Raw genomic sequence first — 16,400 nt, forward strand, 5'->3', positions numbered from 1 at the left:
TTCCAATCCCTGGAATGATAGTGGTTGTGACTGTACCAACCATTTAAAACCGAGACTTTTTTTTTTTTGCTTTACGCTGTCTGTAGAGAGACTTAGGCCTTAGCTAGATCTAAGGATTATCCCAGGCAAATGGAGGGGTCATCCCTGCCTGCTCCCAGGATCCCCTGTGTATCATTTGGATGCACAGGGATGATCCCGGGATATAGGCCTGGTATAGCCATGGCCTTAGAAATAGAATCTGTTACAGCTACCTAGATTTCGATTAAATATAAGGAAAAGCTTCCTGACAGTAAGATCTGTACAACAGTGGAACAATCTATCTACAGACGTTGTGGGTTCCCCATCTTTGGAGGTTTTTAAGAAGAGTGTCCTGATGAATTCCCTGTCCCCAAGAGTAATTTTGAAATAAAGCATACTTGTGAAGGATGGGGTGTGTAGACTTATAAAGAAATGTCTGCATGTATATTTATTTGTTTATAAAGTATCCACCTTATTAAAAAACAAAAACATTCTTCTTTCACAAATATTTTTGATTTGCTTGTATGTGACTTGCTGAGATGTACATGTGAAAGTATTTTTTTAAGCTGGATCCCTGTGTAAGTAAGAACCTGGTGTTGAAATATTATGCCTGACTTCACCATCTGAGTGTAGAAAGATCAAAGTGAACATATATGGCTGGATGATCTGGAATTGTCCTTGGTTCCTCATCCTTAATTTGGCCATCTAACAAGATGTTCCCACCATTTGCTAGCTTACAATTTCCCCTTTGGGGATATTACATTCTAGACTGGATCCCCAATTGCTCTCTCTTTTTACCAGAGCAATCGGGGTCTCTTTGTTTGGAAAGCTTCTGAAAAGGAGTTTTCTTTATTTCCTTCTGATGCAATATCTGCCTCTTATTGCCAAGCTGTCTGGTGACTCCTCTGGATCAAAGTTTGCACAACAAGCAGTGTTCTGTGTTATGCACCCTACCAGGTGGAGCCACTTAATGGATTGGCCCAGCTTTCCTATGTGTGAGGAGGATATACACAAACACTTCTGTAAATATTTGGTTAGGAAACTGAAAGGGTAAAGGGCAGGAGAAGCTAACAGATAGACAAGAAGAGAAAGTTCTTCAAAATAAAGCTAGCCTTAAGCAGGGAAATCTTTCAAACTTTGAATTCCAGAAGATGTGATTCCAAGTATGATCGAGGCCACTACAAGAAGATTCTCAAATGAGGCTCAGCCATAGATAATTTATCTAGCCACCAGGGCCATCAGGAGATAACAGGAGGATATAGATGCAGGATGAGGAGATGGAAGTCTAAGAGCTGAGGAATGGAGGCATTCACTTTTGAAGCTTCAGCAGGAGCCTAGAAGCATCTGGGCTGTTTTGAGAGTAAGTGAAAGGGTATATGGTCCCTTTCCTCTAGATTTCAACGTCTTGATTAGGCTGGCTACTAATATGTAGGGAGGAGTTTCCATCCTGCTCCATTGTGTGAAGCTGAGATACACTGGAACTCCTTCTAATGCTCTGAAGTTTAAGCCTGATGCTTGGAGGAATGTGGATGGGTCCCGGCTGCAATGACTTAGGAAAAGATATTTTTAGCAAGAAAGAGGTCATCTCCAGTTTTTGCCTATAGTGGTTGGAGTTTTCATCAGAAATAGGACATGACAATGTTATGGGGGTAGCTGCCCTTGCTAGTTGTGCTGGTGACAGAACACATTGCCCCCTATCTCATCTCTTCATTCCTAGACCTTTGGTTTTATGGTTCGTGTCTAAGGCCTCCAATTCTCGTCTTCCATCTCTCATTTGGATAGACTTCAGTTTGGCTGTACACTGCTTCGCTGCACTGCAACCATTCTTATCCAGCTTTCCTCCTTGGTACTCTCTTGTCCTCTTGATTCTGATTGCATGGTCATCATCTAGTTCTCCCTATTTGTTACTGTCTCCTTTTGCAAGTGCTTCCCCTTCCTCTCCCTGCAACTTCCTTTACAACAGCAAGCTCCTCATTGATGGGATTTCGTTTCTCTGCAGCAAATTCAGAACATCTATGACAAAATAATCTCTTTCCCCTGCGCTTTGTCTCCTTAGTCATACACCACCCCTTCCTTTAAAAGTATCTGCACTGAGTTTCACCTGCTTTCCATGTGAACCCTGATGTCCTCATCCTTATGTTTTAAAAGGCCAATCACTTTGTGACTTAGTACTGTAGGGCTTAGAAGTGGATACTCCATCATGTCCACCCCCACCACCACCTTTATTATTTTTTACAGCCTTGCTTCATCGTCCCCATCTGCTGTCGCTCCTCATATGGTTCCCCATCTCCAAGCTGCACCTTCTGATAGTTTGTTCCTTGTCATCTGCTTCCTCCAGCCAGTTCCTGTTCTTCTTCTAAATCCCTCCTCTAGGTTGTCAAACTATTTCTGGCCCTACTTATTCTGTAGCTTCTCCTACTGTTTAATTTTCCCTTCTACACATTCTTGCTATTCCTTCATCAAAACCAGTGTGCTCCCTTCATCTTTGCCCTTTGTGTTATCCTTTAAGTCCAGCAAGCAGCTACTATGTAAGTTCTGTACAAATAGCTGGGTACGTCTCTAAATCCATTTAAATGTATTGTGATTACTGTGATTATCCAGAGACTTTGTGGGAAGAATTGCATGACAAGTTCTGTCCACAGAGAACATACAATATAAGCGGGGCATTCTTGGGGCTGATGTTGACCTTACAATGGAAAGTGGCCCCAAACTGACCACCGGTGCATATTGTTAATGTGCATATAGACTAAGGGTCCTCTGCTCAGTCTTGGTGAATGTGACTCAAGTTCCAATACTGTTAGGAATGTACAAGAATTTGATTTCTGTTTGCAAATTATGTGAATCATGTCTTGTTCGCACTACTAAATGCAAATGTCAATATGGGCCCTTTCTTTTAAGAAATGTTCACAGATCCCCAAATTTGTGTTTGCATTGGGAAAATGTGATTTTTTTTAAAAAAATTGCATTTTGAAATGCACATTATTATTATTTTTTAAAAAATGCATTTTCACACTTTTGCACTGATGTAAAGTGTGCACTTTAAAAAAAATATGCACAGAAATGCACACTTTCCCCATTTGAACAAGCCAAAAAAGGTCAAAAACTAAAATGGGAGCAAGCTAAAATGAGTTTCAAGTGATTTTCTGAGAATTTAGATTAGCTCAAAAATTACTGGCTCTCCCATCCCTAAAAACAGTACCTTAAAGGCTGGGAGGTATTTGCAAAGCACTACTTCAGAGCATCAGTATGTGGCTCTCAATAGCAGTAAGCTATTCAGAGCCATTCCAAATTCTGACTACATTGCTGGAATAGACCAGGGTCGGTCACTGCTGTTGATGACAAGTGTTGATTACTGTGGAAGCACTGTGTGGATAGTTGTGGAGATGCACAACTGACTTGCCTTGAAAGTGTGTCAGTCTCTGACCTTTGTGTATGTTGCTAGTCAAATTGAGAGAACTTGGGTCTGTAGCCGCTGCCTCCTTACACGATTTCAAATAGCGAGCTGGGAAATGTATCATTGAAAGTAGCTCTTGGCTGACAGGGCACTACATTCTCTACAGCCTATTAATCCTTCATTTGCCCAAAAAGCTGCACTTTTATGTGAACTGTAATAGAGATGCATAAGATGCTGTTGAGCTATCACTCTGAAATGGAACAAGTAAAGATTTGTGAATAGATTGGTCACAAGATCTTGAACATTCTACACATTTTGATATCTGGAAGTACATAAGGGAACAAAATAATGTTACTGGAATTGTGTTGTAGAGTTTTATGCAAGCTGCTTTGGGAGGGCTTTTTGCCCTGAAGATGACCTAAAAATATTTCAAACAAACAAACTGTAGGAATACTTATACTTGTCCAAAATGAGCATCGTAGCTTAAATATCTGTGGCAACCAACCAGAAATTGCATGTTGTACAGTTAATAATAGTCTAATAATCTGAATAGCATTGGGGAGGTCTATAGTGGCTTTCTCCTCAAAGAATTACCCTGATTACAACACAGGTGGGAAGTTCAGTGTTAGCCTGAAGTGACTTTCCATTAACTCATTTGTAGTCGGTTTTATTGCACTTCAGAATCCATTTCCTCCCATACCACTTCAGTCTCATCTTGCTTACCTCTGTTTACTTGACCTTGCCATTCAGCATTGATAGCAGTTGCTATCAGCTACTGGAAGGTATGTTTAGAATCAGATTTTCAGAGTGGCTCTGACCTCATTGACCTGTAGGGAGCTTTGCAAGGCATTCTTGAGGTAGTAGAGATGGATTTGATTTGAAAGGAACAGTGATGGAGGCCTCAATTTTGGAGTTGGGAGCTGAAGAACGGAAGGTGGTTTGTCCTGATGTAGATACCCTCATTTTGAATCATCTGTAGAAAGCGTACTATGGGAAACCCCAGTTTGAGCTGAGCACAAACCCTGTAAAGCACTACGCAGACTGTGCTATGTTAATAAATAAATAAATAATGCTGCTACACAAGGATAATCATTGATTTAGCAAAAATTGTAAACTCTTTCTTGTGTTCTTGTGAAATCCCTGATTTTGTACTTGGTCTGCCTTTGTATGGTTGTGACCAGAATATTTTCTTGGTCACATCTGGGATAGCTTTGCTAACTTCAGTGGAGATGCTTCATGTATAGCCTCATATTTATATGGTGGTACAATTTGGCCCTGAGGCTCATGGGTTTTCGTTTTGATGGGGCCATAATTTGGAACCGAGCCAGGTTCCCCAAAAGCGTCCTCTGTATTTGTGGTGACGTTAATGATCTTTTTCTGGGGAACAGACACATTTTTGTTTTGGCTTCTTTTAGCTGAGCAAGAGCTGCTGAACGAAGAGAGGAGTCTTATTAGCAAATCAATAAAATGGCCCTGAAATGAGATGCCTGTGAATAAAATCAAAGGGCTCACTGTGAGATAGCATAGGCCAGGCACCAGGTGTGAAAGAATACCAGCTAAAATAGTCCCAGACTCTTTGGGGAGGTGCTGTAGTGAGTAGTTAAGTTTAGGGGTGGGAATCTCCCTGATACTTTGGGGAATGGCCAGTGGCTGGTTGGGGCTTTGATGGAAAGGGAATTGGTCTGTAGAGAGGTCACATTGAAGGATGAGACGTCTCAGAAGGATTTGTATTGGGGAACAGTTCAGGAAAAATGCATGTCAAGTTCATTGTTAATTTCTGCCAGCTGGGGGTGCTACAGGCAGTGGGGTTGCCTGTGGTGCAGTTACTTGTTTTCCCCCAAGGTTTGAAGAATATTTTACATTCTTTCACCTTATCAATTTTGCTAGATGCTTGTTTGACTTTTTCCTCTGTTTTTCTCAATTGCTCTTCAGCACTTTACCCGACTCTCCCCCGGACTCTGGATCAGAAGCATACTCCCCCCAGCAGGTGAATGGTAAGTGCTAAAATTAAAACCCAAGCACACCAGCCTCCCTCCCCCCCTTTGGTTGGCAAAAGTGGTTGGCTCTGAAATCTTTATCGGACGGGGAAAAACAGACCGCTGCTATACGTGAAGAGATTATCAGTTAGTAAATATTCCTAGACTTTCGCCTATTGTTTTCCTGCTACCCTTTGGAAAGAGGGGGTGGGTGGGCAGGAACGGGAACACAAGAGGTGTGTGGGAGAGAGAGAGAGAGAGAGAGAGGTGTAAATGTACCTTCTGGGAGAGGAAAACGGAAAAGAGGGACTTATGCCTTCTGAGGACATGAATGGAGTGTTAGAGCTTCATTTTGTGGGTGGCTGTGCTGTCCGACTCCTGGAGAATTATGTAAAAACAACCCTGTGCCAGAAATGAAGGAGACTGCCATGAGCTTGCTATTAGGTGGTAAGTACACTCTGAGCTCCTGCCATCTTATTGCGGGCTCCATTTGATGCAGGGGGGCTCTCCTCTGTTTCCTGTGACAGGCAGGGAAATCAAAGATACATCACAGTGGCTGGGTCCCCCCGCCCCCATTGGATGAAGTCAGTCCTATTACGTCCCTATATATGTGAAGGGAAGAGGGAGGGAAATGTATGGATATGATCGTGCCACTGGCTGTATGTGCTGTCTCATAAAGAGATTCTTGTTGGGAGATTTAGGCATTTAATATGCGAGTAAGTTACTAGCAGGGGTGGAAGAATTGGGTGGAGTATATGTCAGAGAGTTGATGGGAATTCTCAGATGTTTCCCCACTGGCCCCTTCCTTAAAACCCTCAACCCTTTTCATAGTGGAAGCAGCTACTTCTCCTTTCTCCGTGGAAGAGGTCAAGAGTTCTGTTTATCTCACTACAAAAATCCCTGGAATTCCTCCTGGCCCTTCTTTAAATATAGCAAAGAGGCCAGATTGCTTGCCAGAGAGTGAACTGCTTTCCCTCACTGCCAAGACAGCAGCACCAAACCAGCAGAAGAGGAGCCTACAGGGTTTCATCTTGTACTCATCATCCTTGCGAGGGGAAGAACTAGAACCCCAGGACTTGTGTGGATCTGAGTGGGTCTGTGGTGCATATGCGGAGAGTGTCTTCACTGTCACCTCTGAAGTCTTATAGTTTTCTAGAATTCTTCCCGTATTTTGAGTGAAGAAAGCCAGGCGGTTCTTCATAAGTGGAAGATGAGATATTCCCGAATATTCACTCTGAAATGGCAGTTATCCAATTCACTTTCCAAACTGAAATGTCAGACTTTTGATGTTGATCTCTGTAATTTCACCAAAGTACACTGCAAAGCCTGAAGCTTTAAAAAAAATAAAAATAAAATTTTATTAGTTATTTTACAAAATTAATCTGGGGTACAGTTCTGTGATCAATGGTGGTCATCATCACCACATCTTGCAGTAGTGAGTTCTTTAAGATTATGTTTTATGTGACATATTTCGTGTTGTCTCCTTTGAACTTACTGCCAGTCAGTTTTATTGGATAACCCTACATTTTAAGGGTGTGTGTGTGTTTTCACAGAGGAGGATTTCACCATCCTGAATGTCATCTTCAAATATGGCTATCTCACTGTCAATCCTGACTTCAGATCTTCAAGGAACACGTTTTAAATTGCACCAATTGCAATACATGATTAGGGGACACTGTATATTTTCCCTTGTATTTTAATGCTAACACCCTCCCCTTCTTTCTACTCAGTTCTGCACCCAGAATTGCTTCGCCATCACCACCTCCTCCTCTTCCTCCTCCTTTTGCTTCCACTAATGATACATTGTCCCTCAGAAGAATCTGTTAAATCGATTTCCCTGGGCCTTGAATGTTTTACTCTGGCTTGTGTAAATTCATTTTGCAATGTTGGGGCAATATTTCCATCTGGGTTTGTGCTTCCTATGCTTTTTTGTTGTTGTTGCTTGGGTGGATTAATCACTGGGAGTTTTGGCAGTTGGGAAACTGAAAGCCAGGGACCATAGAAGACAGAAAACAAGGGCAAAGAGGGGAAAAATATGTGGGGGGAGGGTCATATGTTCTTGCACTAATCCAGCTGTGCAGTTTGCCATTTGCTTCTTCCTTTGGGCAAGTACTAATTGACCCAAGTGATCAAACTTTAATCACCACCACCACCTCAATTAAATTTGAGACTATACCACATAGAATAGAACCTCCACTTCTGATTCTAGGAAAGAATCAGAATGAGTGAGAACTTACCGAAAAACTATGTTCAAGATAGCACTAAGCAGCCAGATCTTTGGCTGAAGGCCTCTAGTTCGGATGTATTTGCAAGGCAGGCTAAAATGCAATACAAGTTTTCTAATATTGAATTTGTTTATTATAATACTATTATACCACTGAATATATTACAATCCTTAAGCGGTACTCAATACAATACAATATAGACCTAGGAATCCTGATAAGGATGATGATGTGGGGTCTTCAAATCAGAGGCAGAGCATCAAGGATCATTACTTTTTGCCTCCCAAAGTTAAGTTTCTACTAGAAACTTTGCAATCCCATTACAGAATTGTTTTGGCCCTCTTCATATAATATAAAAACAATATAAAATGCATAATTAAAAGCATTAAAATTTTATGACTGTTACAATACCATAAACGGTAAAGAGTAGTAGCAGAGTCAGTTCAGGGAAACCCTGTCTGAACAAGTGGATTTTCAAGATGAGTATGATTTCCTAACTCATCCATATATAGTTAACATAAAAATACTCTAAAAGTTATTTTACCACATAAGAACCTTCTATCAGTTACAATAGGGTTTGATGCAGTTTGGATCTGGGGCTTCTGGAATTGTTAACCTCCAGCACCCCATGTGGCCTTAAGAAGGCAAGGGTTGGGAGGCACACCTTTTCTGTACCCAGTGCGCCTGCAAACTCAGTTTTCTCCACTTTCTTGTCTCAAACGGTGATAACATTCATGTTGTTGTGCAGGAAACGTCTTTTTACACTACAAAGGTCCTTATATACCTCTTCACAAGGGAAAAGGAGGCTAAAGGTGCATGTGCATGAAAGTGAGAGAGAGGGAGAGAGAAAGTGATTTTGGAAGCAAAGGAGAAAGCAAATGATTAACATCTTCTATGGGTGGTCTTCGGAAAATTGTTGAACAGTTCTGTATTCCTGATTCTCTCTTCCACAAGGCCCTTCGTGCTTCTTGAAATTTCTGCTAAGAGAGATGATAGCAGAAAGACAGACCCCGAAAGAGAAATACTTAACTAAAGGCGCCCTCCGTGTGTGTGGAGGGGGATTTCGAGTAGGGTTGAGGTGCTGTTATTTCTTTTAGCTGCAACTATATCCTCCTCTTCTGCTGATCCTGCTGGTCTATGTGGATTTGCAGTGATTGCAACCCCACCCCCAAGTCAGCCCAAACATGTGGTTTGTGAAGCATTGGCTCTCTGAATCTGTGTGCTCTCATCTGCCATATTACTACTACACCTAGAAAAAGCCAGTATCTGTCAGCAGCTTTGTCTCCCCCACCCCCGCTTTTTCTTTCTTTTCTTGTTTTTGCATTTTAAGGACATCTTTTATGATCCTGGCTTTGGTTGAGAGGTCTAGGTGCTGCAAAGCAGAGTTAATAAAAGTACTTCCCTTACAGTGTATTATGGCCAATAATCTGACAGAGCCTCCTGTATACACTGTTAACTTTAAATCAGGCTTCAAAGTTAAGTAAACTTCTGTTTTGTTGTACTAAGGAGGGATGTGAACTTGAGTCAAGGGCTTTTGTGAATGCCCTGCAGCCTGTTCCCAGATAGGTAAAATCCTTGCATGTAATCTGGCCATACGTGTCTCATGCCCACCCCCCTCCCTAGCCCATCTTCTTAAGGAAGTCAACAAAAGCGTAAGAAAGCAGCTTTGATGTGGCCTTGCCCTTAGCCTCCAAATTTGTTATGCAATTCGTAGTTATCGATGAAAATAATAATTTCCTCAAATCACTGAAATGCCTCCTGCAGAAAAAGGCTTTAAAATGGAACACTGTACAGGTTCAAGCACAGAAAAGCTGGGTGAAAATAATGCTCCATTCCAGTTGAGTCCTGTAACTTTCTTTTGCCTTTGTGTAGAGAGATACTGGTGCACTTTTTGTGCCTTTCCAGTTGTACTTCAATACTAGGTCTTCACTAGACAGATCTGAAACTTGGGGATGTACAGATCTACTGGAGCTGGTGTGGTTATTCTAGTATAGGGCAAGGTCTATTTCACAACCCCCACCTCTCCTTTCCTTTGACATATGTTCCTAGCTCTGAATTCAGCACTGATCCTGACAGGTTTTCTGTTTTGGGGTGGTTATTTCTGTTGTTTTTTTAAAAAATCAGCTGCCTGGCTTGTTTATCTAGTAAAATCTGTAATGAGGGCCATTTAAAAACAAAAACAAAAAACAACCCAAAAAGTATTGCTGTGGGCTGGGGCCAATGGCTTTGTGATTGGCGCAAGAGGAAGCAAATCTGTACTCTGCACAGCCCGCTTCCACTGGTAATGGGAAGAATGAATTTCCCATAAGGCCAGTTCTTTGAGGGAAGTTGTACGTCTTATCAAAAAGAGGTGGGATCCTCACTCAATTACATTTGTTTGTATTCAGTTTTGGTAAGAACCTGGCTAACTGTGGTCAGGCCAAACAGCAACATGGATCTTTACAGAAAGTATAAATTCTCCATTCATTTCTTACCATAACTATACTTCTGCATCAAAATGATTGGAATAAACTAGAAAAACAATAAGTAAAGAATGATGGAAATCTTTTGTCTTCAAGTGACTTAGGGAGGAATCTTTGTTGGTAGAATTAAGTCAGATTTCTAACCAGGGATGGATGAATCTATCCATTTCAGTTTATCTCAGTTTCTCATTTTTCCATTTTCTATTTTGGCAAACAGATTTTCCTCTGTGTGTGTGTGTGTGTGTGTGTGTGTGTGTGTGTACACTCTATTTTCTTTAATATATATATATATTTGTGCTCACTCTTCCCTAATATACACATTTTTGTATGCATTTTTGATGGTGAACTGCATCACATAATTCAGGGAAATGTGGATCCCAAAGGATAGCTGTGTTTTGGTTTGTGTATTTGTTCAGGAAATGTGAATTAGATAAATTTGCATTAAAGTGGAAGCCAAACATATTTCTTTCCTGTCCCTACACAGAACCTACTCGCTAACTCTATCCCATTAACATTTTATAAAAGGATGGATATTGTAATCTATTTATTTTGTAATTCCGTGGATTGGTGTAATTGGATGTCAAGTTCATGGCGTTCATGGCATGTATTTCTGCAGTGTGGTGACTTTACTTGACACTCACATGTAGGATGGGTGCCATGCTAGCCTCAGTGGGGCAAGCTGCCTGCTGATAAGGGAAGTCCTATCTTCTTCCTGCTGCTGGACAAAAAGGATGAGAAGTCTTCTAGTGTTCCTGCCAGGAGGAACCTGAACCAGGGCTGGTTTAAAGGATTTGGGAGTTCTTCTTCATACAGATGCAATGATGTATAGGCTTGCTGAGACCTTTGAGAGTTTTACCAACTGGCAATGAGGGGATGCTTTTGCCCCACATCTTCACAATGCAGCAGCACTGAAGAATGGGCATATTTCTGAGTAGATGAAGGGAAAGCGCTTTGTGTGGAGGGGCGGGGGGATATGGCAAATTTCCCTACAGGACTCCTGGACCTGATGTGAGACTGAAATAGAAGGCAGATACTTCATCCGTTTATTTAAATGTACTATCCTGTGGTATCGGTGGCTTTATAATAACACACACAAACACACTTTAAAAAATCTATCCTCAGTTTGAGACTTTGAATGAAATATTGATCAGAACAGAAAAGAGAGGGATTGAGGGGTAGAAGCAGCTTGGTATGGGGGAGGTAGTCAGCAGAAGTGGAGAGGGAATTGATGAGCATTGAAAAAGAAGCTGGAATCAGAAAGGAACTCCAAAGGGAGGCAAAGGGATATGTGTGTGAGAGAGGGAATGTACTAATATGGTACTGGGGGTCATCTCCAAACTAACTGCAAAAAACTTGAGTGGTGTGGTTAATATTATATGTTAATATTCTTTATGTATGCCTTTTAAATTAAAGATATACTTCCACCAGCAGCAGCAACAACAAAATGAAATGGGAAAAAAAAATCCATCTACAAATGAAACATTTCATACAGTTGGGCAGATCAGAAATAAAATTTTAAAATTTCCAACACATCCATATATCAAATTTATTAATATAGCTATGTCGGATTAAATATTTTCAGCATATTACACCAGCATGAAATATACAAAAGATAGCTAGCACTGGTTCCCCTCTCCCCTGCCCCTTTGTGCCCTAGGATAATGTGCCAGACCAATTGAAGAACAGATTTTATCTGTTTGGCTCTCAGTATTATCTAGTTTCTTAATCTGTTCCAAAATGAATTTACCTGCTCCCTGATGAAGAACTATGAAGAACTCCCTGATGAAGAACTATGAATTTACCTTGCTCCCTGATGAAGAACTATGAAGAACTCCCTGATGAAGAACTATGAATTTACCTTGCTCCCTGATGAAGAACTATGAAGAACTCCCTGATGAAGAACTATGAATTTACCTGCTCCCTGATGAAGAACTATGAAGAACTCCCTGATGAAGAACTATGAATTTACCTGCTCCCTGATGAAGAACTATGAAGAACTCCCTGATGAAGAACTATGAATTTACCTGCTCCCTGATGAAGAACTATGCACATTGAGATTTTCACAGTTTGGATTAATAAATCAGTTTCCTGCCCCTTTGGAGTCCTTGTTTGTTTCTGTTTGTGGTGCTGCTCTTTCAGTGTGTACTGTCGATTATTCATGCAGCAGTTAAATATATTTAAAGTGTATGGATTTAAATAAATTTTAATCAGCTGAAATGTCGTTATTATTATTATTATTATTTTTAAGTGACAAGTGTTTGCCAATAATTTCAGCTCCTTGACCAGAATACTAAGGGCTGAAAGTAGGTTTCTTTCTCACTAAACAATGGAGTAGAATACTGTATGTTTTAGCACATATCTCTGTATATAAAATGGCTGGAGATGAGGAAGGGATCTGGAATATCCCTGAGGCATCCATGCCCCTGAACAGCCCATCTATGTATATATGGCCCTGTACTACCTTGATTCAGATGGGATGGCTGACCAGGGCTTGAGGAATATTAAAGAAGGGGGTGCTTTTGTGTAGGATTAATTGGCTATAGGTGCAGTCCTAATTAATCTACTGTCTTTTTGTCATTTTAGATCCTCACCTCCTTCGAACCATGACTCCTGAGAATATGTGTCATGTGACTCCCCCTTCCCGGTTGGAACATCCACCTCCACCCCCTCCACCCCCCCACCTCCAGGGGCCACCACCACCACCACCACCACTGCCTCCTCACCCACACCAGCAACAACATAACCATCACTATCCCAGCATGCAGCGGGACATGTACATGAAGGCTGAGCCCCTGATGCCACAGTTCACTATTGGACAGGGCATGTCACCTGGGGATCTCCACCATGCCCAGCAGTCACAGATGCTTCACCAACTACTGCAGCAGCATGGAGCAGAGTAAGTCCTTGATGGGAAGGATGGACAAGAATGAGAGGGGTGCCATCGTTGCTTGAAGACTTGGCCCTCCTTGTAGTTGCTTTGAGTCTCGTGCTGTGATAATGGGCATAGCTTTGAGTAATAGTGAAGCTTTACAGGGCAGAGGTGGTGATTGTGCTGCATGCTATTGCAGGAGGCTGAAGGATGACCAGGCTGCCCAATGTAGTAGGGTAGGCTTACGATATGCTATGGAAATGCAACTGCGGTTGAAAGGGGGCAAGCACAGTGAGAATACTACAAACGAGAAAGATCTTGGAATTGTTGTAGATCGCAAGCTGAATATGAGCCAACAGTGCAATATGGCTGCAAGAAAGGCAAATGCTATTTTGGGCTGCATTAATAGAAGTATAGCTTCCAAATCACGTGAGGTACTGGTTCCTCTCTATTCGGCCCTAGTTAGGCCTCATCTAGAGTATTGTGTCCAGTTCTGGGCTCCACAATTCAAGAAGGATGCAGACAAGCTGGAGCGTGTTCAGAAGAGGGCAACCAGGATGATCAGAGGTCTAGAAACAAAGCCCTATGAAGAGAGACTGAAAGAACTGGGCATGTTTAGCCTGGAGAAGAGAAGATTGAGGGGAGACATGATAGCACTCTTCAAATACTTAAAAGGTTGTCACACAGAGGAGGGCCAGGATCTCTTCTCGATCCTCCCAGAGTGCAGGACACGGAATAACGGGCTCAAGTTAAAGGAAGCCAGATTCCAGCTGGACATCAGGAAAAACTTCCTGACTGTTAGAGCAGTGCGACGGTGGAATCAGTTACCTAGGGAGGTTGTGGGCTCTCCCACACTAGAGGCATTCAAGAGGCAGCTGGACAACCATCTGTCAGGGATGCTTTAGGGTGGATTCCCGCATTGAGCAGAGGGTTGGACTCGATGGCCTTGTAGGCCCCTTCCAACTCTGCTATTCTATGATTCTATGAATTGGGCCTAGTTGTGTTGCAGTTCTGACTCTCTGCAGGAAGAAAGCAAAGAGCAAAGCTATATTCCAAACGTATATCTGTTTACTGTCATGGCTTCCCCCAAATTGCCATCCAGACTGCAGATCTTGAGGGAGCTGAGAATTTTGATAAGACAATTGCCTGTCTTGCAAAACTACTTCCCAGTTTTCTTGTGGGAAGAGAATGGGTATTACTCTAGACTGTGATATTGATATGGGCAAAGACTTCTGTTCAAATATTATTTATTTTTCTTTCTGTGTTCTCTGAATTCTTAGGAATGTTCCCCAATGCTGTCTTCTGTGTATCTTACTCACATTTAGCTGGCTATCAGTTGTCTGACCTCTAATCAAGCAGATCCTCTTAGACCACTGTCACTCCTGATTCACTGTCACCCCACCCCCCTTATGTATCTCGGGTCATGCTGCTATCTGGGATCTGCCGGAAATATGTACCAATGCTAGTTCGCTTCCCACCAACCCATTTTAACACCATCAAAACCACACAAAATTTGATTCCTAGCTTATAGTAAAACCAGCAAAGAATGAAGATAAAAAGATATGACAGTAACAAGGATGAGATTTGAGAGGTACACAATTGGTTGCCAAGAAAATAAAGCCTAAATCATGGGCTATGTTTACCATCCTACAAAGACTGAAGCTAAGGATCCAGAATTCACTGGGCCACCATCCATGATACTTGTGTCCATCTGTTTTCTGAATCAAGATAGCACCATTTTTCTCTCTTATTATACTTCTCTCCCAGAAATCCTTCTTTAGTGATGTCCCATGTGACTCCTTTTATTCTTGGCCAAAGTCAAGAAATCTAAAATTAAGTAGTTGCGGGCACAATGTATAGCAGAGTGCCAGGCTGAATATTTCTATATGATGGGGTGCCATTTCAGATTTTATTGTGGGAGGCAAGGTTCTTAGCAAACATGTAGGGAACCTTCTGTTCTCTTGGGAACTGCATACCAGCAATGTCGAGTCAGCTCTAGCAGTGGGTGGAGTTTCAACATTGCAGGATTATATAGCTCTCTTTGACTCTCTCTCTCTCTCTCTCTGTTCCACCATATCTCTGCACGCTGCATGAAATTAAGTTGGACTGTAGATTCCCCAACTTTGGTTTAAATGCTGGTTTTCAGATAGATTTAAGATGTGGTTGCACACACACACAAAAAGGAAAAATGTGTATTTTAAGAGCATTTTTGTATTTGTTTTTAATAGCTCATAATAACCATAGCAATAGTAGTATTGCACATGTTTTTAAACCAAAGAGATTTATGCCTTTGGAATTCAAAGGCCCATTTAATTGTTTATATAACATTAGTTAATCATGGCTGACCAAGACAGCATACACAAATGCAGGTAAACGCCTGATCCCCCTTTTATTCTTCCAGAACAAACAATTTCAAGAGGGAATATTTTGAGTGTTGGTGGGAACAATGAGGGGATACTTAACCCATTCCCCACCCACTACTTCTACAATCAAACATATTATTATTATTATTATTATTATTTATTACATTTATATACCGCCCCATAGCCGAAGCTCTCTGGGTGGTTTACAAAAGTTGGAACCTCAATGGGTGGGAAATGGATGGGGGAGGAGAAAACTGTCTCTGCTTCATACTGCTCTCTGCAGAAATGGCTGTTTCTGAAAAAAGGGCATATTTCAAACTGGTAGCAGGGGGCTTTACATGACTGACTCCTCCTCCTCATAGAGTAGACAAACAAACAAACCTTTGCACATAGAAAGCTAGCATGTCACAGAGAAATGTTCTAGCTCAATAGTCTTCTTCCTGTTCAGACCTGAGACTCAATAAAACAATAAGAAGCTGAAATGTTCTCTTGGCAGCTTCCTTCTGCCTCATTTTTGTGAACTGCCCCGAGAGACATCAGCTATGGGGTGGTATCAAAATGGAATAAATGAAAGAATGAATTCTCTGTTTTACTGTGGTTGGTCCCTGCAGCCTTCCAGTGCATCCTGCCAAGAAGAGGAAACATTCAGAGTCTCCCCCAAACACTCTCAATGCCCAGATGCTCAACGGGATGATAAAGCAAGAGCCAGGTACGGGCTCTGTGCCACTCAACCCTGACAGAGTCCAAACGCCTCCCTGGCACCAGCAAGGGGCACTTTCACCAGGTACGTGGTCTTTGCCCTGACTCCCCTCATAGTATTAGCATTGAGATACTGCTCAGGTTCCCAAAGGGGAAGAATCCCACACCGTGGATGTTTGGGAGGGAGAAACTCCTGGGTGGCCCCAAAGCGAGGAAAGTGGGAGGAATGGCAGACACTGTGGGGAGGCCTCCTGGGGAAAAGAGAGACACGAACTCCATGTGGGCAGTACTGTGTCTCCATAGACAGCCATGTGGGGACATTCCCCTTCTTGGCCACTGCCTCAGTTGCCAATTGCCTATGGAAAATGTTCTCTATCCCTTGGCTACAAAGCCAAAA

At 41.9% G+C, this 16,400-nt stretch overlaps 1 protein-coding gene across 1 annotated transcript in view; it reads left to right on the plus strand.

The window, feature by feature from the left end:
- Positions 1 to 16,400, plus strand: part of MYRF (myelin regulatory factor) — a 67,572-nt gene that overhangs the window by 6,753 nt on the left and 44,419 nt on the right. The window contains exons 4-6 of the mRNA XM_063115825.1: positions 5,345 to 5,406; positions 12,656 to 12,968; positions 15,916 to 16,088. Coding sequence (XP_062971895.1) covers positions 5,345 to 5,406; positions 12,656 to 12,968; positions 15,916 to 16,088 — 548 coding nt within the window. The remainder of the gene's footprint in view (positions 1 to 5,344; positions 5,407 to 12,655; positions 12,969 to 15,915; positions 16,089 to 16,400) is intronic.

This window comes from Elgaria multicarinata, chromosome 2 (assembly GCF_023053635.1).
Source record: "Elgaria multicarinata webbii isolate HBS135686 ecotype San Diego chromosome 2, rElgMul1.1.pri, whole genome shotgun sequence".
NCBI classification, from domain to species: domain Eukaryota; kingdom Metazoa; phylum Chordata; class Lepidosauria; order Squamata; family Anguidae; genus Elgaria; species Elgaria multicarinata.